Source organism: Polypterus senegalus, chromosome 5, assembly GCF_016835505.1.
Source record: "Polypterus senegalus isolate Bchr_013 chromosome 5, ASM1683550v1, whole genome shotgun sequence".
Taxonomy (NCBI): Eukaryota; Metazoa; Chordata; class Cladistia; order Polypteriformes; family Polypteridae; genus Polypterus; species Polypterus senegalus.
Window position 1 is genome coordinate 204367821 of NC_053158.1, and position 24755 is coordinate 204392575.

Consider the following 24755-nt stretch of genomic DNA (forward strand, 5'->3'; position numbering starts at 1 on the left):
GCTGTGCCAGCCAATGAAGATCTGCAGCATTGTATGAAGTTGATTAGCATGCCCCGTATATGGATGCTTCAGGGCGGAGTTTGAGGCCCGCTTACGTACACACATTTACAAGGCGGTTGGGATTTTTAAATGGTAAATTGAGTAGAAATGTGTGCGTTTTTATTTGGCATGTGCACATTTTCACACTCAAATCCATGCAAAGAGGCATAGTCAATGCTTCAGTATTGCTTTTGCTGAGCTTAAAATAACATTTTTACACAAACTCTGCTCTTGAAAATTCTGTTATGGTGGCATGGGAAAAAAAATGCCCAAGTCCCATACATGATTGTAGAATTCTGCTCTCAAACAAGCTGGCACAATGCCACTCGGTGGACTGATTAACTAGAATGTATGCGTATATTCAAAAACTAAACCCTACAACCCTTACTCTTGATTAGTTTTGGGAATTTTTAGACACCCATTCATGTAAGAGGCTGTTAGTATGCGCGTCAGAGGGTCACCCTATGAGTTACTTCTAGGCATGTAGTACCACCCCGGATTGAGAGGGGGCGCTGCTGCTAACCGTCTTGCCCTCTTCTTCCACAGCACAGAGAAACCACCCAATGAGGTCAAAAGAACTCCGCCCCCTTCCGGTCCCTGGACCATACAGCCGTGAACCACAAAGGGAGATCCAGCCACCCCAACCCGTCACAAACAGGCAGAGACATGGGTGCCAGCACATCACACATTTTATTCACAGGGGCTCTTTTCCCTCACTCCCCACAGCAGCACTGCACAAAGCACCACAGTTCCATCTTTTCTTCTTTCTTCACCTTTCCACTTCCATTCCTCCACTGGCAAGCTTCATCCCTCTTCCTCCTGACTCTAGCCTCCTGTGTAGTGGCTGCTGGCTCCTTTTACATGGCACCCAGAAGTGCTCCGGTTGTCCGGTGATCCTCCAACAGCACTTTCGGGTGTGGCAGAAGTGCCGCACCAAAGGGCTCAGCCATTCCTGCTACACTCCCTAGCGGCGCTCACGGAACGCAAGGGCTGCGCCAAACTCCAACTTCCATTGTGCCCTGTAGGAATCCAGGGGGGTTGCCATTTAGTGTTTTGGGGAAATTGTGCAATTGAAAGTCCGCCTAACCCCATTCTTCCATTTCTTGGGCACCACTTACACCGCCATGAAGGAGGCATCACGTCTCACCAGAAAGACCAGAGCCAAGGATCTCCTCATATTTGAGATGACAATGACACAGTCTTGTTTTCATGTTGTCAGAGTGGCACAGTTTTTGTTTCCATTATTACGCAGTTTTTATCAATTTTGTTAAAAAAATGGGCACGACCGGGTTGGCACCCCGAAATTTCTTCAAGTCTTCAGCCTGTCTTTCCCTCAGACGACCACAATGTAAAGCTGAAGCTGAATTAGAGGTTGGCTGTCCCATGTGACGCCCCTGTTTCTTTCTGTTTCATTCATGTAAGAGAGTTGTCAGATGCCATCCACATCCTCGGTTCCACACATCGCAGAGGGCAAACAGACAACAGTCTTCCATATTTGCCAGCTCTCCCTTTGAATGTGTGGACGTGTGTCAACAAGAGCATATGTGAGTGGAACTGAAGCACAACCCCAAAGGTAAAATGATGGAAGGTGTCATAAATGATAATAATTAGTGGCGCAAGCTGGATGGACACAGTTCCAAGAGCGGCGAGTCTCATTGATTGAACTCCAGCGCGGCTGAGCTTCTTGCAGCGGAGTCTCTGTCTGAGTAATCAGGACCCACACGAGTCGAGCCCCTCGTTAATGACAGACGCCAGCAGAAGGCTTTAATTTGAATCAATAGGCCATCAGCTGTAATGAGTCCCCCTCGATGCTTGAACGGTTCATGAGAAACACACAAACACTTGGAAGGCATTTTCAGGTTTAGGAAGACGACGCACAAACATCTTGGAGACCAATTACCAGGAGTCTAAAAACAGGCAATCGATGCCACAGCAGCAGCCGTGCCAGTGGCGTGGAGAACGTGCCACTCGATGAGTTTTCTTCATTGACGCTTAAGGCAGAAGCTGTTTATGTGGTCTGTAATCAGCTGTTTTGCGGCTGTTGGTAGAAAATCAAATGCATGGGCTTGGACATCTGGCTTGTTTCTTCAATCAGAGGCATTTTCGTTTGAGGTTGGCAAAGTGCCTCATATGGTGGCCTCACAGCTCCCTGTCCTGGGTTCAAATTCTAGTCTCTTTACTCCCCACCCAGGATTAATCTCACATCTCAAAGACAGGCATGTATAATGTAACACATATGACGAGTGGGCCATCTGAAGGATGGGCACCCCAGCCAGGATTGGCACACTGTGCCACTAACACAGCCTCCAAGACCATTTAGCTGGATTAAGAGATTTAACATAACAGACTCAAATCCACTGTCAAGTTCAGGGGCACAGCAAATGGGCAAGGAGAACGAACCAGCGCAGAACAGTGAAGTCTATCTTGGCCATCACTACAAAAATGGGGTTAAGTAACAAATAAAAAGTAATGTGGATGACTCAGAGGGGGTAGGGGGGCTCACCCATCACTAGAGCTGATTTTATTAGAAAACTCCTCCATGACAGTGCCACAGGGGTGGTGGATATTCACCCTGAGTTCTGGAAGGCTCTGGACGTTGCTGGGTTGTCTTGGCTGACATGCCTAGAGTGGGCAGTGCCAGTCGAAGCCCATATGGGCCCCCTAGGTGGTGTCCGGAGTGCACACCCCCCGCCCCCCTTGTGTTTCATTAATGGCGCTCCTCAGTGTCCATAGCACACATTCAGTATTATTAGACTTTGAGGATGTGTAGGGTTCTCCTCAGTGTCAGCGTCACATGCCCCATGAGATACCAAAATGGTGCCCCTCAGTGTCCAGAGCATAAGCCCCTTAACTTTAAGGGCATATCATTGCTTGGAGGCTGGGCATTGCTGGTTGAAGTCCATATGGGTGCATTAGGTGGTGTCCAGAGTGTGCGACCCCCTTGAGTTTCAGTAATGGCGCTCCTCAGTGTCCATAGCAAGCATTCAGTATTATTAGACTTTGAGGATGTGGAGGGTTCTCCTCAGTGTTGGTGTCACACACCCCATTGAGATTCCAAAACAATGTCCTATAATGCCCAGAGAGTAAGTCCCTTAATTATAGGGGCATATCATTGCCTCCCAGCTGGTCAGTGTCCCAGGGGTGGTGGATATTCATCCTGAGTTCTGGATGTTGTTGGGCTGTCTTTGCTTACATGCCTAGAGTGGGCAGTGCCAGTCGAAGCCCATATGTGTCCATTAGGTGGTGTACAGAGTGCTGCTCCCCTAGAGTTTCAGTAATGGCGCTCCTCAGTGTCCATAGCATGCTTTCAGTATTCTTATTAGATTTCAGACGTTGAAGGTTCTCCTCAGTGTCTGGGTCACACTCCCCATGAGATAGCAGAACCGCGCCCTTCAGTGTCCAGAGTATGTGCCCCTTAACTTTAGGGGCATATAATTGCTTGGAGGCTGGGCAGTGTCGGTTGAAGCCCATATGGGCCCCCTAGGTGGTGTATGGAGTGTGCGTCTCCACTTTGAGTTTCACTAATGGTGCTCCACAGTGTCCATAGCGTGCTTTCAAATATTTTTATTAAATTTCAGACGTTGCGGGTTCTCCTTAGTGCCACACACCCCGTTGAGAAATCCAAAGCAATGCCTCTCAGTGTCCAGAGAGTGTGCCCCTTAACTTTCCCAAATGACACGCCTCAGTTGATGGTGCTCTACACTGTCCCCTGTGTCCCCTGATGGACTGACCAGCTCTGAGGTTGGAGACAGTGCTTCTGGATTAGCAAGCTAGGGTGGTGGCTCCCATTTATTCAGAAAAGAAACCAGTAGGGGAATATCAATGCTTGGAGAGCTGGGCAGCGCCAGTTGTAGCCCATTAAGCTTCCCTAAGTGGTGTCTGCAGTGCATGCCCCTTGAGTTTCATAAATGCCCTTTCTAAGTGTTCAGTATTCTTGTTAGACTTCAGAGACCCCCTCCATGTCTGGAGTGCATTGGCACTTATGGAATTACATAAACGCCATCACCGGGTGTCCATAGTAGCAGCAATTTTCAATATTATTAGACTTCATGGACATGGTGGGGTCCCTTGGTGTCTGGGTCACATGACCCATGAGATACCTGGGGTTGCAAGAAGGGGGATTTCAGAGTGCACACCCCTTAATTTTCATAAATAGCACCTTTTGGATGACAGTGCCCTACGTGGTCTCCAATGTCACCTAATGGATTGACCATCTCTGAGGTTTAGGGACAATGTCTCTGGATTGGCAATCGGAAATGGTGGGCCACATTTTTTAGAAAGGAGACCGGATGGAGCGTTCCAGCTTTAGAGGGATAACACTCCTCTGCCTTCCTGGGAAGTCCTGTGCCTCAGTTCTGAGTGTTGGTTGAACCTAAGATTCTGGAGGAACAATGAGGACTTCCTCCAAGTCATTGGATTGGCTGTTTACCCTCACGAGTATTCTGGAGAGTTGATTGGAGTAAGCCCAACCTGTCTACATGTGTTTTGTGGGCTTTGAAAAGGTACCTGACTGTGTCCTTTGGGGTGTCCATTGGGGTGTGCTTTAGGAGTATGGGGTGCTGGGACTGCTGTTGGGGACGATTTTTTTCCCCTATATGACAGTAGTGAGAGCTCAGCTGCAGTAAGTCAAACTGGGACTTCCCTAGGACTGCCCTCTGTCACCAATTTGCCTCATAATGTTTATGAACAGAATTTCTGGGCACAGCCAAGGGGTGGACGGTGTCCAGTTAAGTGACCTCAGGATCACATCTCTGCTTTTTGCAAATGATGTGGTCCTGCTGCCTCATTTTATCGGGCTGTTACCTCAGACATTTACTGGGATGATTTGTAGTTGATTGGGAATTGGATGGGATGAGGATCAGCATCTCCAAGGCTCAGGTCATGGATCTCAGCCAGAAAAATATGGACTGCCCTATTCGGGGTTGGGCATGAGGTCACAATGACAAGATATCTTAATACCTAACACTCGAAAAGTAGAAACACACGTTCATATTCATAAATTTCTCATTTTTGTTTAATGGTGAAAGGGGTAATCTGTACTGTAGATAAGTAATCAATATGATTTGTGATAATGATGATGACCACACCAATATGATGAGAAGCAGAAGTTCACAAACAACGAGTCTCTTTTAGAAGTACCCAGCGTGGAACTGAAAATCTGCAGTGATGAAAAAGGAGTCTTCACAAAGGCACCTTCAACAGCATTCCCTCTCACATACTGGAGTTGTCTGCTTTCTGAAATCTCTGACCAGCTCCTTGGCTTTGCTGACCTTGATGGTTACATTGGTCCTCTGGTATCAGTGGATCAGCAGGTAGGCTTCTTGCCATTGTGATGATCAGACCTATGATTGTGCTGTCAATCGTGATGAAGTCAGAGATGAGCCTGGACACACATTTAGAGCTGGGGGCTCAGTGCACAATCCTGGAGAGTGCCAGGGTAGAGGGTCAACATGGAGGATGAGAAGGTGCCAGTCTACACATACTGAAGTCTCTCAGATAGGAAGTCCACAAAATACCAGTTGCAGAGGGTGATGCTGAGTCCTAAGTTAAGGACTTGTGGGTCAACTTTGCTGGTGGCTAATGGAATGTGCCAGGATAGTGTGAAGCAAAGTGACTTCTCTTCTAATTTAATTTTGGCAGACAACCAGCATTTTTCAAAAATATCCAAATAAATAAATAAAGCAAAGTCGCTCTTCTTTTTTTCTGCCCCCACCCCCTTACAGTCTGTGATTGAAAAAGTAGACAAGGACCTGACAGAGATCAACTCCAGCCATGAGGCTTTAAAGAGGAACCTGATGGAACTCCTGGAGATGAAGTACCTGCTGCAGATGATTCAAGACTTCTTTGAGGAGGTACCTTAATACTATTATATAGTGCCATCCATCTATCTATCTATCTATCTATCTATCTATCTATCTATCTATCTATCTATCTATCTATCTATCTGTCTGTCTGTCTGTCTGTCTGTCTGTCTGTCTGTCTATCTATCTATCTATCTATCTATCTATCTATCTATCTATCTATCTATCTATCTATCTATCTAGTAGAGTAGTTGAGGATTATTTAAACTAGGGAATGGGGCGGACAAGTTTATATACATGGAAGAACAAACAATGGTGTAGAAATAAAAATGCATAGTAATGTAAATTCTAAGCAAACATTTAAATGTAGAAGGATTAACACATTAAAAATAGCTTGCCTTAATGCTAGAAGTATCAAAAATAAGGTAAGTGAGTTGGAGTCGTATGTAGCAGAGCATAATTATGATATTATAGCAATAACGGAAACCTGGCTAAATAACGAAGATGAGGATGAGTTTAACATAGAGGGATACACATTTTTTAGGAAGGATAGACAGAACAGAAAAGGAGGTGGGGTTGCTGTTTATGCCAAACAGAATTTAAATGTAAGTCCTCTTCAGTTGGATGATGAGCCCCATCTTAGTGAGGACATGTGGCTTCGCCTGGAAAATATTAGGGAAAGAGGTCTTATTTTAGGAGTGTGTTATAGACCACCCAATTCAGACAGTAATTTCAACACACATCTTTTAGTAATATCAAAAGGCAAGTTTACAGGGGATATTATAGTCATGGGGACTTTAATTATCCAAATATTAACTGGGATAACCTTACAGATGGAGGAGCACAAGAGCAGGAGTTTTAGAAGTAATCAGCGACTGTTTTTAACACAGCATGTTAAAGCACCAACAGGGGTGAAGCCTGTCTGGATTTAGTATTCTGTAATAATCAGGATAGAATTGAGGGTGTAGAGGTGATTGAACCACTAGGGTCAAGTGACCATAATGTAATACAATTCTCAGTATTTTGTAAGAGTACAGATGCAAAGACTAAAATTGTTAAGTTGAACTTTAGTAGGGCTAATTTTGAGCAGATGTGACAAAGTCTAAGTAGGATAGACAGGGATAAGCTTTTAAATGTGGAGACAGTCGAGGAGCAGTGGAACAGGTTTAAAATGTTTTACATGTAATGCAGGACAGATACATACCTAAATTTGGAATTAATAGGAAACTAAAAAACTCCACGATGGATTAATAAAGATTTAAAAAGAAGTTGCAAAGGAAAAACTGCTATATATAAGACTAATGACTGCAAAGAGAATCGTAGCGTATGAGAACATGAGGGCAACCATTAAGAAGGATATCAGAGAGGCTAAAAGACAGTTGGAGAGGAATATAGCAGATAAGGCGAAAGAAGACCCCAAGAGATTCTTTCAGTATTTTAGTAGTAAAAGAACAGTTAAGGAGGAGGTCAAGTTCATCAGGAATAGTAAAGGGAATTAAAAGATACAGACAATGAAATAGCAGATGCCCTAAACTTACATTTTTCTGAGGTGTTTACAAGTGAGCAAGTGGATAACCTCAGAGGTAACAACTACTAAGGAGGTACTGAGGGATTTGGAAATTGTAGAGGGAGAAGTGCTGCTCAGATTAAATAAGATGAAATCAAACAAATCACCAGGCCCAGATAATATTTATCCTCGTGTTCTTAAGGAGGCTAGTGAGTACATATATAAACCCTTGACACATATTTTTAGGAAGTCACTGTGCACTGGAGAGATTCCAAGGACTGGAAAATGGCAAATATCATCCCATTATATAAAAAGGGTGACAGGGCAGATCCAAGCAACTATAGGCCAGTAAGCTTAACAAGCATCACAGGAAAATTAATGGAAGGAATTATTAAGGATAAGATTGAGCAACACATGGCAAGGACAGGAGTTATTCTGAACAGACAGCATGAGGTCAGAAGAGGGAGGTCGTGTTTTACTAACATGCTGGAATTCTATGAGGAGGCAAAAAAGGATATGATCAAAGTGGAGCTTATGATATTATTTATCTGGACTTTCAGAAAGCATTTGATAAGGTGCCACATGAGAGGTTGGGCATCAAGTTAAAAGAAGTTGGAGTTCAGGGTGATGTTTTTAGATGGGTGCAGAATTGGCTCAGACACAGGAAGCAGAGGGTGATGGTGTGAGGAACCTCATCAGAACTGGCCGATGTTAAGAGTGGTGTTCCACAGGGGTCAGTGCTAGGGCCACTGCTATTTTTAATATATATAAATGATTTAGATAGGAATATAAGTAACAAGCTGGTTAAGTTTGCAGATGATACCAAGATAGGTGGATTAGCAGATAATTTGGAATCCGTTATATCATTACAGAAGGACTTGGATAGCATACAGGCTTGGGCAGATTTGTGGTAGATGAAATTTAATGTTAGTAAATTTAAAGAATTACACATAGGAAGGAAAAATGTTAGGTTTGAATACACCTGTTTTCCCATTTCTTTGCACAATGCTGTCTCTTCTCAGAAATTTGCTGAGGTTGATGTCCCCCTTTCAGGTGTCCATCCTCCTTGAGACAGGTGTGGGACATGAAGGTGAGTCCTTGGGATTACAGAAAAGCCCATCTGGACCTAAAGGAGAACTTCTTGATGAATGTAAAGCTATCTTCAGGTTGCTTTAACTGGTCACACACTTTGTCATTGAAAGTCGCTGGCCACACTGCACACTGCGCTGCTCCAGAGCCCTGGGTTTAAGCTCTGGCCCAGGTCGTCTGTATTTAGTGCCCACATTCTCCCCATGTCCACTGCTATAGATTAGTTGACCAAGTCTAAGCTGGAGTGGGAATGTAAAAGGGGGCTGTGATGGACTCATTTGCTGCTCTATGTACAGTGCCGTCAGGTTAGGCTCCAGCCCTTATGACCCTGAAATGGATCTGTGGTGTTATGGGTCCACAGCTCGTTGAGTAAAGGCCATTTTTAAATAAATAATCATTGTGCTCGCGGCTTAGTGAGGGGACGTTGGGCCATAGTGAGCCGCGGGACGATCCGTAGGGTGTGGGCGTTTCTCAACTAGTGCACAGGTGAGGAACTGCCCACATTCATGATTGTCCCGTGGCTAATGCTGCAGCTGCTGTGGCCCTCGTCATTTTAAAAAGAAGCGCGAGTCGGTTTTGAAGGAGGTGTAAAAAAACGATCGGGGAGAAAAAGGAAAGGAGAGGACGGAGGTTATCGGGAGCAATAGAGGAAGCAGGTCGGTGAGAGAGAGCCGCGAAGAGCGAGCGGACGGGCGAGCGAATGAGCGCTCGTGGGCAGCTGCGTTGAAGCTGGGTGTTAGGCCGACACCCAGACGTTTGTGTTGATGTCGCTCCCGCTGAGCGATCAGGTAGCGGGAGTGACCAGGGAAGGCGACTGGCCGCGGAGAGGCCATTGAAAGGCAGCGGAAGTTCGGAGACTTGGTGGTGGGAATCCCCAGCGTGGCGACCTGGCGTTGTGGGAAACCAAGTTCTCCGGGACTGGGATGAGTGCCATACCGAAGCCAGGGATCGGGAGGTCTCCAGTCTCGTGCGTGTGTTTCAGGAGGGCAGCTGCAGAGAACGTCTTGCCTGCTGCGATGCCCAAACGGGATTAGCAGGTGAGACGCTAACAAAAGAGCACCGGATTTGTTTGTTGTTGGTTTTAAAACTGCTTCCAAGAGAAGATTTTAACCTCCGATTTTTAAGGATGTGTTTTTTTTCTATTTATTGATTTTTAACCTCCACGTGTTCTTTTAATGGATTATTTATTTATTGGAGTACTGCACTATTTATGAACACTGTTTTTGATTTGTTGACTGTTTTAAATAAAAGCACTTTTGCACTTTTTACCTTCCCCTTGCTCAGATGCTTAATTTGCCTCCATTGACTAGCTCACTCGGCAACATTATCAACGGTGTTGGGTTCATGTGCTTCCAATAGCAAAGGGAGTGTGGAGCCAGAACCCACATCGTCACAGGATCCCATAGTAAATGAACATTCATTCTCACTTTCACTTGACATTGTCTCAGAGTGAGCTCAGAGTCCAGCTGTATGTTTCACATACAGTAGAAGATGGGACAACATATAACATGTGTTAAGGTAAATCATGTTATTCCTGCTACCATCAAAGAATCAGGATTCCTACAACCCAATTAACCAGAAATTAAATTCGTACCTTTTCATTCATACAGGCAGAATATCAACTTTCCAGCAAGGAATTTGTTTCAGACGACGCTGAGCCTAAAACTGCATTTTCAGCAAAGAACAGAAGGACGAGCAGCACCAGTACGGGAGGTCCCATCAAACTGGGGTAACTGGCTTCATGTGTATGTGACATAAAGAGTGGCATGTGTGACCTGGAACTAGACAGGCACCACTGGCGTCCTCTGATACTTGTGTGGGGACACAGTGACTAGCAGCTGCACTGTGTATTCAGTGCCGAATGTTGCTGATGCGGTGAGTGAGTGTGTGTGTGTGTTTACGTGTGTGTGTGTGTGTGTGTACACATCTTTACTTGAGCCGACTTTGTTTATTTCAATTATTGTTGTAGAGACAGCAGGGAGCACAGTGACAAACAGAATAATGCAACTGCCTGACCTGAGGGATCCAGCATCCTGAGCTTGAAAATACACTCTCACCTCTGAGAAGTAAAAATTCATACTGTTGGATGCCCTCTTTGTTATTAGTCCCATTTAGTGACATGCAAAAGGGACAGTGACCTTAATCCAGTGCCAGGGCACTGGGGCTTATTAATCTGTTATATAGCACCTTTCAAAACTATCTCTCTATCTATCTCTCTGTCTGTCTGTCTGTCTGTCTATCCATCCATCATATAGTGCCATTCACATCTATCTGTCATATACAGGGTGGTCCAGATCTAATTATGCAGATCCAGATCATCTGGATGAGTTTGATTTATGCGGGGATGATGATGAAGATGATTCTTCATGTTGTCAGTTTGCATGCTCCTCGATGGTCTGAGATTTTTTGGGTGATTTTCTATGTCATAAACTTAATAAGTTATAGCATAATGAAAATTGCATAATTAGATCTGGACCACCCTGTAGTGCCTTTCATATCTAGCTATCTTTTTCAAATCTGTTCATACTTATGTGTAAACTGTATCTATTGTAAAGTGCCTTTTTATCTGTTATTTAGTCCCTCATTTATTTCCTTACTCAGCTGCTGTTGTAGTTACAACACTTTAAACCCAAACTCCCAGTTATATAATTTTCATGTTTTTAGACAAAGGGCAATAGACATAAGGCAAAGTATGGATGAATGGGTAGGTAGATAGGAAGGCAGCTAATCATAGACAGCGAGACATAAATGGCATTAAACAAATACAGTTAATAAAGTCACTATATAAATATAGATTTGAAAGGAACTATATAAACAATTAAAAACAGGATGGGAAAAGTACTACATACAGTAAGAGATGGATAGATATGAAGGCATGGTATACTGCATATAATAATAGGAAAGGCACTCTCTAAATATCAAAAACACAACATAACAGTCTGGTTTGAAAGGCACTATATAAAGGACTGAAAGATAAAATCACTGTGTATACAGTATATATGTATACTATGTATATATTTACTCATATATGTAAATGTACACACTGTATGTATGTATGTACAGTATATCTACAGTATATATATATTGTGAAGGACAGCCGGGTCCCATGCCCGGCAGAGACGCCCCTGCTGCTTATGTTCTGGGGGAGCCACCATGGGCACTCCTGTACCTCCCCCAGGATGCTTGGTGGCAGACTCCATGGCTGACGGTGATTCCCCAACCACCCGCAGGGCTCCATGGGAGCTTGGTTGGGGGCTCGTATGGCCGCTAAGGGGAACTGCATGGACTCAGCAGCCTGGCTGGATGAATCTTCAGCCCCACCTGGAGGTGCAATTAGGACCAGGTGGTCAAGCACCTGGAACACTTCCGGGTGGGTTATAAAAAGGGCCAGCCACAACCACTCGAGGAGCCAGGGTCGGGAGGAGGAGGACTACGCCAGTGTAACAAAGGCGCTAAATAGGCACCTGACCCGACACAGAAAGACACGGAGGCACATATAAAAAGTACAAATACTTTTATTTTTCTTCAGCTGTGGGACACAGCCCAAACACAGTCCCAAAGCACCAACACTAAATCACAACACACTCTTCTTCCTCTACCACCACTCCTCCACAAGCGTAGTCCTCCTCCTCCTCCCGACCCTGGCTCCTCGAGTGGTGATGGCTGGCCCTTTTTATATATACATACATATCTACATATATACATATACACACACACACACATATATACAGTATATATACATATACACACACACACACATATATATATATATATATACATATACACATATATACAGTCTTTGGGGTGCGAGCAACTGTTGCTGGGGGTGCCAGAATCCATGAAGGAAGAAAAATGAAAAACATTATTTGTAGAAAATCTTAATTTATTTATCCATTCCTAAATAATTAAATGGCCAGGCTATTTTGTATCAGTGCAATACGCTGCTTGTTAAAACAGATGACTCCCGCTCTTACGTGCAAGTCTGCGTGGATATTATGAACTATCGTATCTGTTCAAGTTCTATTTAAATTTTAAATAGAAGGAATTTTTATTTAGTCGACAGAATATTATTCCAGAATAAATCAACTCAAACCTTAAATAACTTATAATATTTTGCTCTCCATAAAAATATATCCTGTCTAAATTATACAAGTTAGAAATAAAGTAAACGTTAAAAGAACAAACATTCAAATTTCTTTACTCTTATGTAATTTTATATAAAAAATAAACTTAAATTTTAAATATCCCAAAAGATTTTGCTCTCCATAAAAATATATCCTGTCAAAATGATACAAATTCAAATATGAACATGGTGCATAACAAAACCTGGAAATATAAATCAAATGTGTTCCTTTCAGCAATAACAAATCAAATCATTCAGTTGTCTTTGCTCGTATGTCATTTTATCAGATTTGGACGCCTGGCATCTTTTTTTGGCCACAAGTTCGTTTCTGTTTGGTGTGAAGTTCTGTGTTGTGGAGATTCTCAGGATGGACTGCAGGTGCTCATCAGTGAGGCGACTCCTGTGTGCTGTGTTGTTAGTCTTCATGACTGAGAAGAGCTTCTCACACAGATATGTGCTACCAAACATGCACAAGGTTCAAGCCGCATGTAGACGGAGCTGGAGCATTTGTGCAGGAATGGAGTGAATAAACTGTGCGGGCCATGCAGTATCGTACTTTGCCTTCAGTGTGCCATTACACTGCAGCTCAGTCACCTCCATCTGATTTCTGCACAGGCGCAGTTTCCACATCGACAGCAAATGGGTTGCGAAACAACTCAAAATTCTTTTTTTGTTCTTCAAAGCCACCAAAGCGGCGTGCGAACTCAGTGCGCAGTGCGCTCAGTTTACCAGCAAAGTGCGTATTTGGGAACACCGTAGTGCCGAATTGGTTCAACATTACTTGGCAACAGGGAAAGTGGGGCAAGGTGCACTGGTGCATTTGTGTCTCCCATAAAAGTAGCTTCACTTGAAATCACTTTATGATTTTGTACGGGTAAAAACGTCTGCTGAAGTGTCCGATTCTTCTTTAACTCTTCTGCTTTCTGTATCTTGTGAATTACATTCGGGTCTTTCAGGTTATCTTGATGTTTTGTCTCATAGTGCCGTCTTAGATTCAGTTCTGTAATTACAGCCACATTAGCTCCACAAATGAGACACAGGAGTTTACCGACATGAAAACTCTAAATACAAAGAGGACTGTTTCATTTATGTTAGGTAGATTGCCCAGAGGGGACTGGGCGGTCTCGTGGTCTGGAACTTCTACAGATTTTATTTTTTTTCTCCAGCTTTTGGAGTTTTTTTGTTTTTCTGTCCACCCTGGCCATCGGACCTTACTTATTCTATGTTAATTAATGTTGACTTATGTTTATTTTTTATTATGTCTTCTATTTTTCTATTCATTTTGTAAAGCACTTTGAGCTACATTTTTTTGTATGAATATGTGCTATATAAATAAATGTTGATTGATTGATTGACAATGTCAGTAAACATATACTCAGCCTCCCATCGGTTTTTAAAGGCTCTATGTTCAGAATCACCTTTTCTCTTCAGCATCGTGTGAGCTAGCTTTGCAATAACTTGCAGCATCATAAGCTAGACTTGATTAACGCGGTAAGTGTTCGGCAAGGCAGCTGAAGCGCTGCATTATGGGATCTGTAGTTTGTGTTACCAGCGCTTCATATCCCGGGCCATTAATAACAATAATACAGTATATAAAATGATCTCGCGGGGCTGGATATAATTACACGCCAGGCCGGATATGGCCCGCGGGCCTTGAGTTTGACACATATGGACTAAATAGAACTTGAAAAGATATATTTTTTCAAATGTGATCGCGCAATTCAGATCAAGTTCGCTTCGCTCACTCACTTCTAATTGTTTTGCTGCCTTCTTAATTATATAACGCATGTTTTCATCAGCGGTTTTTGGAGCTCTTCCTGGTTTTCTACGTAATGCGTGATTACGTGGGAGGCGTGATGATGTCACACGAAACTCCGCCCCCCACGGCTTTCGAGCTCAACTCCATTACAGTAAATGGAGAAAAATAGCTTCTAGTTATGACCATTACGCGTAGAATTTCGAAATGAAACCTGCCCAACTTTTGTAAGGAAGCTGTAAGGAATGAACCTGCCAAATTTCAGCCTTCTACCTACACGGCAAGTTGGAGAATTAGTGATGAGTCAGTGAGTGAGTCAGTGAGGGCTTTGCCTTTTATTAGTATAGATAATGTGTAAAATCCACACTGAATATATTCAAGTCTAAACTGTAGGTTGTAAAGTAAATCCAATATTAAAATTTTTCTATAACCTTAAATTTACAATATATGTTTGACAGAAAAAAAAAAACTATTTCTTATCAGAGGATGTTGTAATGTCCAGTGGTCGCAGATATTAATATCCCTACCAACAGCGCCCCCTGGAGCCCCTCTGTATAATCAGTCTTCTCCAGGTTGTCCACAGATGGTCCTCAGGAAGTCTTTTAGAACATGAAGACAAATGGGAGGCAGAAGTCAGCATTCATATCACCCGCTACTTTGCCACTTGCTCAGTGTGTTCTGCCAGTTTCTTTGAGATTCTGCCATCTGTAAGAATATTTTAGAAACATAAGACAAAAGCTGGAGCTCAGAATCTTTTTTTTTTCTGACGCTGCACACCCTGTCAGGTGTAAAAGTTCGCTTCACACCATTAGCTTCCCACCTGAAGTGTGGGTACTTGGCAAATGGAAAGCACTACCTGGCAGCCATTCTGAGTGACCACGGCCTGTAATTACCACTTGAAACATCACTGAGGAGCCATCAAATGTCGGCTTAAAGCTCTTAACGCTTGATGCAAAAATCAGAGCGGTGGGCTCTCTTTACTATGAAAGAGTATTTTAAACCTTAACGTTCGCTTAGTCTGGCAGAAGAGCCTCATTAGGGGGCACAAAGTGGATCCCAATAATAGAATACATAATAGGATGAGCCTTGTGGAGGTGACTGTGGGTCAGTGAAAACTAATAAAAATAATCATAATAGTATAACATCTTTCAAAACTCTGCAGCTTTATCCCTGACACTCACTGTAGCTGTTATTTTCTCATCTAATTGGAAAGAGTCACAGCGCCCCCTGTAGACAACTCTTAAAATCCCAAAGGGAAGCGCAGATGGAGTAAACACAAACATGTCTGTCTGCCCTACATGGATCTGAGTGTATAAAACCCAATGTGACCGTCCAGGCTGCCACCTCAGAACCTCAGAGTCCAGGGTTCAAACACCTGCCTGGTCCGCGACTGCGTGGCTTCCGACACAAATCACCACATCCGTTTGAGTGTTTATCTCCAAGTGCTCTGCTTACCACCCACATTCCAAAAAAAGTCAAAGTTAGGATGATCAGCCACTCTAAACTGTCATGGGTGGGCTGGCACCCCCATTCCTGCCTTCCACCTTACGCTTCTGGAAGAAATTCTAACCCATGGAAGCCTAGGAGAAGTTCAAGAAATTAATGGAGGTCTAGAGATCTGGAAGGACCCTGAGGTCATTAGGCCACCCGAGTTAAAAAAAATGTTAGAGGACGTACGCCATTGTTTACATGAACAGGAGCCAATGAGAAAAGAGGAGTGGGGTCATCACCATCTATCTATCTATATATCTATTATATAGTGCCTTTCACATCTTATTTGTTATATAGTGTCTTTCATTTCCATCTATCATATAGTGATTTTCAATCCTGTCATTACTTGTTCTCCATGCCTACCACTAAGAGTGCTGTTGCATCATCCAGCATTATTGCTTTTCAGATCCCTTGTACTTCTCGTAATTCTGCTCCTTGTTGTTTCTGACTATGAAATGTGTTTTTATATAAAACTGTGTGGGGTCTTCAGGACAAAAAATCACCCTGAAGAACAAAGTAATTTTACTATACGGGTGAATTTGGACCCTTAATTATGACTCAGGGCTGAGGATGTGGACCCACCCTTGCTTGCAGTCCCGCTGGCTTTCCTAAAAAGACACTGGAGATGCCATATCTTAGCTGTATCACTGGCAGATGAGTCCTAGTAATCTTTGTCTCCAGCTAGTTGATGTTTTTAGTGAGAACTTCAAGCTGTGTCCTCCTCTGCTGAGGCATTTCACTTGCATGTTGTGTCTCCTCATCATTGTTGTGTGGTGGCGTTTGCTGCACAGGGGTCTTCCATAGTAGAAGTGAGGTGCATGCCATTGCCACCTAGTGGCTGTGGTTGAGCGTGAGCAGAGCAGACTGCTCCATACAAAGCCACACACACACACATGCGGGTCTTTCATTTATATTTGTCTAATAAGTTTCAGAGATAGCCTGGTGAGGACGTATTGGTGCTGACCATAAGCTTAAACCTCTGAACGCCTCTATTTGAAAAGCAAACATCCATCCATCCATTTTCTAACCCGCTGAATCCGAATACAGGGTCACGGGGGTCTGCTGGAGCCAATCCCAGCCAACACAGGGCACAAGGCAGGAACCAATCCTGGGCAGGGTGCCAACCCACTGCAGGACACACACAAACACACCCACACACCAAGCCCAATTTAGAATCGCCAATCCACCTAACCTGCATGTCTTTGGACTGTGGGAGGAAACCCACGCGGACACGGGGAGAACATGCAAACTCCACGCAGGGAGGACCCGGAAAGCGAACCCGGGTCTCCTAACTGCGAGGCAGCAGCGCTACCACTGCGCCACCGTGCCACCCCAAAAAGCAAACATGTTTTATATAAATAAAAAGAAGTGACAGGCACACCTTAAATTTAGCTGTGGCCGGTGCTCCTCCTAGAAAATGTAGCCATTGAATGAGACCCTGGCCAGAGTGACAGTGAAGGTGATGGATTTCAGAGGAATGCCAACCATATGCCGTCGCTGAGCTGTAAGTGCGCTCGTGTGAATCATACGGCTGAGTTTTGGGTGATGTTGCTCGCTGTTTATCTATTGATTTAATTACACTTTAATTTCCGCATGCTAACTTTTAATAGCCGCTTTCTAATTTCTAATCGTAAAGGAACAAAGACTGGGCAGTTCTTTTTATGTAGGCAAACAGCAGCTTTCATTATCGCTCTGGGGAGAAAGCCAATTGATTAGAGAAGAGAAAGAAGTCAGAGAGCGGAGACACTGAAGCTGCACTTGTTACTCTGAACCGACATGGACGACGGTTTGTGAGCAGTGAAGAGCACAAGAGGGGGTCTGGGCAACCAAAAAGGGTCTCCTTTTGGCCATGTACCAATCTGGGGTCCTCTTATGAAGTATGGACCCCTCTAGGCCTCACATACATCTGCCATACGTACCTTAGTGTGTCTAAATAATAGAAATGCAGTCGTGTGAAAAAGTAAGTGCACCCTGTGTGGGTCTGGCCAACCAAACAGGGTCACTTTTTGGCTACTTGCCAATCTGGGTTCCTCTTTTGAAGTGCTGACCCTTCAAGGCCTCACATAATTATACCATAAGTGTTTCTAAATACTAGAAATGCAGTCATGTGCAAAGGTAAGTGCACCCTGTGGGGTCTGGCCAACCAAACAGGGTCTCCTTTTGGCCACCTGCCAATATGTGCTTCGCTCTTATGAAGTGCGGACCCCTCTAGGCCTCACATACTTATGCTATACGTAGCTAAGTGTGTCTAAATAATGGAAATGCAGTCGTGTGCAAAAGTAAGTGCACCCTATAATTTTTTTTTTTATTTCTTTTTTAACATACAGTGCCCTCCATAATGTTTGGGGTAAAGACCCATTTTTTTCTTGTTTTCCCACCTCTGCTCTCCAGTTTTAACTCAGACATAATTCAAGTGCATATTTTAGTCTTTCGTTTAAAGTAATTTCCATACATTTCAATCACAGAAACAATTTTCTGCTCAAAATAGCAATTGGAACAATCGAGTGCCATTGGGCTGAAATTAATGGGGACTCTTGGCAACTCAATGAAACGATTGGGGGTCCGCGTGCCATGAACAGGTTGGATCCTTGTCCCCTTGATGAAACACTTGAGATTCCCTGGGCTGAAATAAAGAGGAGACCCCCCAAACTCCAACCTTGAGGGTTTGTACACAATTATTAGTGAGGATTACCGGGTTGTCCACATACTGCATGACTTATATTATGATCAATTCTTTGTTAAGGAGCTTAAGACTACTGGTGGGGTGGGCATGTAAGAGGGTCTTAATCCAGGCTTAGTTACTGTACCGGGTGACGCCAACCCTAGTGACGCCGTTGCTTTCGCCTTAGCCTGTCATTCTGTTCCTTCACGTGTCACCTGAAGGGACTCTTGATATCCCTCGCGGTGACCTCAGTCCACTGCTGACCGTTAGTTAGTTCCCATTTACTTTTGTTGTTCGGCTCCCTTTTGTATTTCTCTGTTTTTGCATTTGAATTTTATTGCTCTATTTGGCATTTAGACCATTCATTCATTCATTTAGACTTTAAGCTCTTATTTTTACCTTTTTGTTTCTTCTAGTTGATTTCGTTTTGTAACGTTAGGTTTACCTTTTGTCGTACCGATATTTGTTTTGAATATTTTACTTTGTTTTTGGCGTATTTGTTTTGTTTTATTGTCATTATTTCAGACTCTTGTACAGGTGCCTTTCAAAGAAAACACCTGTAAGTTGTTTGTGCCAAAGACGGTGAGAGTCCTGGAGAGCAATGGGCAGTGTAGATATCTTTAGTACAGTCCTGTGAAAAGGTAAGTGCCCCCCCATGGAAACTGTTCCCTTTATTTTTTGTTGTTTTGCCAGTTCAAATCCCATAAACACCAGAAGTGACTCCACTCCGTTGGACCCTCGAGCTAGGCCCCTTAACCTGCAATCACTCCATCCTGCGTATGACGTTAATTCACATCCAGCCCTGCAAGAAGGGCCTCCAACTTACAGGGAAAACTTGGTGGTTGGTGGCAGGATTGGGACTCCTTAAAGAAAACCTTGTAGTGTTCCAGTGTGGTGCTGAGGTGCCACCCACTGCACTCGGGTCCCAATCCAGTGTCTCGTTCTTGTGGTGGGTGTGGCCAAACGCTGTAATCAGGGCATCCTCCCAACCTGATATCGTGACGGTGCGGGTCACCTCTACGCTGACCAGATCCCACCTGGGGTCTCTTGAACCCGTCACTGCTGGTAACGTTTCTTTTGAGGGATGAGCCGAGCTGATGAGGATGCCACACAAAGCAATTGGAAGGTGACACAATGCTCAGTGCTTTAGTTAAAAACCAAACAAATCCAAAAAGTGTTTTACAAAATGTTCAATCTATATTAATAAAAGGCAAAGCTCTCACTCACTGACTCACTCATCACTAATTCTCCAACTTCCCGTGTAGGTAGAAGGCTGAAATTTGGCAGGCTCATTCCTTACAGCTTAACTTACAAAAGTTAAGCAGGTTTCATTTCGAAATTCTACACGTAACGGTCATAACGGTCGACAACGTCCGCCATGTTGAACTTTCTTATTTATGGCCCCATCTTCATGAAATTTGGTAGGCGGCCTCCCTGCACTAACCGAAACCAATGTACGTGCTTATTTCGGTGGTATGACGCCACTGTCGGCCGCCATATTGAACTTTCCAACGGTCTTTGTTACTTATGGGCCCATCTTCAAGAAATTTGGTACGCGGGTTCCCAACGCTAACTGAATCCTACTTACGTACATATATACGTCCATAGCCTGCAGCTCGGTCACCGTCCCCCATCCCAGCACCTCCCACGTTGTTGGCTGCCTGCCTATATAAGGCCGTCCGTTGCTCCGGTCTCTTCATTCCCTTCCTTTCTTCGCCACGGGATTCACGTCTCCCTGCTGATAACTACAGCCTTTTTATTTAATCCACGGCTTCTCCGCTGTTTTATTGTTCATTTATTACAATTATAGTTATTGTGTAGGTATTTCAGACTTACTTTACATTGTTCAGGTCCCCATTTCCTTTATCATTCCCACCGTACCCCCATTAACATGTCTACCGAGGTGATCACCATCGATCAAAGAACTGTTACTTAACGAGTGGTTTCCATGCCCAGAGATGGCGCCTACCTTTTCCATTCTCTGTGTTACATATTGCACGGCCATATCAGGCTCACTCTTGATATCCATTGTGTCTTATGTATTGAATGACTGGACAGGTTCAAGGTGTGGACTGGTGACGTACAGGAGATAATTAGACTACACAGGAGCACTAGAAGAGTCAAATGCTTAAGCCGTTCACCTGTGGATCTGCATGTGAGTTGATGGCTGCCGCTGAATTGTTCGGTTGTCACTTTCAAGTGTACCGAAATGGCCAAATATTTTACACCTTTCGACAACCGCCAATGCCTCTTAAACATCTTAGATTGACAGGTGACGATTTCAGTAGTGGACACTTTGATGTTTATGAATGTTTAAACTCTCAAAAGCTGGATGTGAAGTTATCGATGAAACCGGTTGTGTGCTTACAACGCTTGACAGATGCTGAATGTCACTTCAACACAACAAGTCCTACAAATACTGTCGTCATTGAAACAAACCATGAAACTCAAACCGATTACGACAGCAGCAATCCAAGCTGTGAGATTTGAGACAAGATTACTGTTCACATGGCTGACTGTACGTTACATGCTCAAGAGTAAGCTCAGCGCACAGCTTGGTCATATTACAACCGGAGGGCCGAACTGACAAAGTGGTATACAAAGAGATCCTTAACAGATAATTATTGGCATATTTCCCCTCAGTTTATAAAGGTTTAATTTTCTTCTTAATAAAAATTTTAAGGCAGTACTTCACTGCTGCGAAGCGCGGGTATTTTGCTAGTAAATGAATAAATATTCTTCTCCTTTCGGAGCTCATCTTCTTCCATATCTTCCTGTCCTCATCATCTCACACCCCGCACTTGCATGTCCCCTCTCACCACATCCATAAACCTCCTCTTAGGCCTTCCTGTGTCCTGCATACCTTCCTCTTCTTCTTTGTCTTTCAGCTGCTCCCGTTAAGGGGTCAACACCCTTACACTTAGAGCTTACCCTTTACTCACACAGGCAAAGGCCTTACATGCAGTTTGTTTCGTCTTAAAACAGCTCGGCTCCTGCATTATTCAAAACAAAGTTTGTCTGCTTGCTTCCTCAGAGAGCACATGGTGACCTCGTCTCACGGCTCGACTCAAAATCAAAACAAGCAAGGAGGACAGGCAGACAAGAGTTCAAGTTCAAAGTTTATTGTCAAGTGCACAGTAAGGAAACATGTTTCCCTGTACAGTGAAATTCTTTCTTTGCTGTCCACACGAAATGACAAAACCAACGTATGAACATAAATGTGCGTCTCGGGAACTGCAGGTCTGACATTGTTGTCAGCAGCACAGGAGCGCCGGAGGGACGGACTTTCTCCGGTCCTGTTCAGCCAACATACATCAGACTTCCAAAACAACTGGGAGTCCTGCCACGTGCAAAAGTGCGCTGACGACACTGCTATGGTGGGCTGCATCAGGAGTGGGCAGGAGGAGGAGTATAGGAACCTAATCAAGGACTTTGTTAAATGGTGCGACTCAAACCACCTACAACTGAACACCAGCAAAACCAAGAAGCTGGTGGTGGATTTTAGGAGACCCAGGCCCCTCATGGACCCCATGATCATCAGAGGTGACTGTGCAGAGGGTGCAGACCTATAAATATCCGGGAGTGCAGCTGGATGACAAATTGGACTGGACTGCCAATACTGATGCTCTGTGTAAGAGAGGACAGAGCCGACTATACTTCATTAGAAGGTAGGCGTCCTTCAACATCTGTAATAAGATGCTGCAGATGTTCTACCAGACAGTTGCGGCGAGTGCCCTCTTCTACGCAGTGGTGTGCTGGGGAGGCAGCATAAAAAAGGACGCCTCACACCTGAACAAACTGGTGAGGATGGCAGGCTCTATTGTAGAAATAAAGCTGGACAGTTTGACATCCGTGGAAGAGTGACGGGCGCTGAGCAGACTCCTGTCAATCATGGAGAATCCACGACATCCACTGAACAGGATCATCTCCAAACAGAGGAGCAGCTTCAGTGACAGACTGCTGTCACCATCCTGCTGCACTGACAGATTGAGGAGACCCCACACTATGCGACTCTTCAGTTCCACCCGGGGGGGTAAACGTTAACATTATACAAAGTTATTGTCTGTTATACCTGCATTGTTATCACTCTTTAATTGTTTTCTATCAGTATGCTGCTGCTGGAGTATGGGAATTTCCTCTTGGAATTAATAAAGTATCTATCTATCTATCTATCTATCTATCTATCTATCTATCTATCTATCTATCTATCTATCTATCTATCTATCTATCTATCTAAATAATGTATCTCAAAGTGATTTACATGATGAAGAAAAAGAAAAAAGACAAAATAAATAAGAATACAGAATTAGGGAACACTAATTAACATAGAATAAAAGTAAGGTCCGATGGCCAGGGAGGACGGAAAAAATGAAAAAAAAACTTCAGACGGCTGGAAAAAAAAAAAAAATCTGCAGGGGTTCCAGGCCACGAGACCACCCAGCCCCCTCTAGGCATTCTAGAGGTAGGTGTGTGATGGACAAGTCAAATAAAGTTGTATGAGGTCGATAGAATGAGGTGCCCACGGTTATAAACTCCAGTCAGTTATTTAGGAGTCTGATGGCCTTGGGACAGAAAGAGTTCTTTAGCCTGGAAGTCCTGCATTTCATACGTCTGTACCTGCTGCCTGAGGGTAGAAGTGTGAACAGTTCGTGTTGGGGGTCCCTGAGGATCGAGGCAGTTCTCCTGCGGACCCTGCAGTGAGGGCATTGGGGTCCTGGTGATCTTCTCTGCAGGCGTTTGTGGTCCATAGCTGTAGTGTTGTCGTACCACACGGTGATGCAGCTGGTCAAGATGCTCTCAACAATGCAGCTGTAAAAGTTGCCGAGGATCTTACTCGAAAGAGGCCTCTCTAACAAAATTAATGGTGTCTTTTTAAAGTTGTTTCTGGCCTAAACTTTTCATAGCTAAGAGCACAAAACTAATAATGAAGCTCACTGATCCCTAATCAAAATTCTCAACACAGTGTCCCTACAGTCGATCTTCCACTTGACGTGTTGCTGGACAAAGCGTCACCACAATGAAGCGTCATTTCCGGACTCGCAGTGGAGGTGTACTGTCAGACCCGTCTCACTTTCAGGGCCGCCGAGAAAAAATCCGGGCCCCGGTGCAAAGAAGGTGTCTGGGCCCTTATACAAAATTCTACACGCATGTATGTGTGTATATTATTATTTATTTCTATCAATCGTAGATTACATCGATACATTCAGAAGAATAGGCCTTCTATTGCTTTGCGCTCACTCGACGTGAAAGTTCTCATGCCGTTCTTTGCCTTAGTTTGTAGGGATGTCTCCTTCTCAAGATAACAGCACATTTCGGGTTTCATGGTGTTTCCTTGTATTAGGCTCCTTCAGCACTTGTTAGTTTCTCGACTGTTCACAACGGTTCACTTAGTCTGCGTTCCATAATTTGCGGTGTCTCAGAACGCGGCGACTACATGATGTACTTGTTTGCCGGCTGAACCCGGAAACCCCTCCTCCTTGTCACTTCCCACCGAGCGGGGAATACCCTTGTAGGCCACGTGACTTCTCTCCCAGGGTGGCCTTCATGAATGTCTCTTACGTTGTAAACTGTTGACCGCTGCTAAGTACCCTGTGACCCACATGCCGTTTTAATTTTGAAACTAATCAGACTTGCAAAATTAACAAAAAAAACATTGAAAATTAAATGAGTTAAATAAATAACTGTTCAAATTATAATAAAAATGCTGGGACACGTTGGGGTTCATGGGCCCCCTAGCGATGTACCGGCTGCACCCACCTCTCCTCGGGCCTGCTCGCTTTACTAGTCTTCCATGCGACTCTGTTAACCTCGTTATCCCAGCCACACCCAGCTCTTTCAACACCTCTGGTTGGACGTCATCGATTCCACCATGGAGTCCTCACTCCTCAAACGTCCAATCAGAGCCACAGCAGGGTCTGCTGGGAGTTGAAGTTCTTCATTCACGTCGCCCTGCTATACAAGTCTTGTTATCCTAGTCATGTCCATCCCTTTCAGCACCTTTGCTTGGATGTCATCGCCGCCACTGTGGAGTCCTTCAGACCACCAGGGTGACTTCAGCAACTGGCAGCCCGTAGAATGAGAGATGTGCTGCTGCTGAGTGTTCTTTCAGTGCTCAGATTTGGGATTTGTGGTCTTCAAAAGACGCCTTTACCGCCGTCTGCTGAGTGCTGATTTAATCCATTCGTGTTGTTATTGTCTAAGTAATGTGAAGTAGATTTGCCTCAGAAAATGTGGTTGCAGTCTCAAAGCCACTCATAAAAATAATGGGACAAACACCGATGAGTGCC

The 24755-nt window shown here is 44.1% G+C and overlaps 1 protein-coding gene across 1 annotated transcript in view; it reads left to right on the plus strand.

Moving 5' to 3' along the window:
• The window catches only part of si:ch73-173p19.2 (V-type proton ATPase 116 kDa subunit a1), a 165890-nt gene that overhangs the window by 43943 nt on the left and 97192 nt on the right, over nt 1-24755 (plus strand). The window contains exons 4-5 of the mRNA XM_039754151.1: nt 5763-5891; nt 10047-10165. Coding sequence (XP_039610085.1) covers nt 5763-5891; nt 10047-10165 — 248 coding nt within the window. The remainder of the gene's footprint in view (nt 1-5762; nt 5892-10046; nt 10166-24755) is intronic.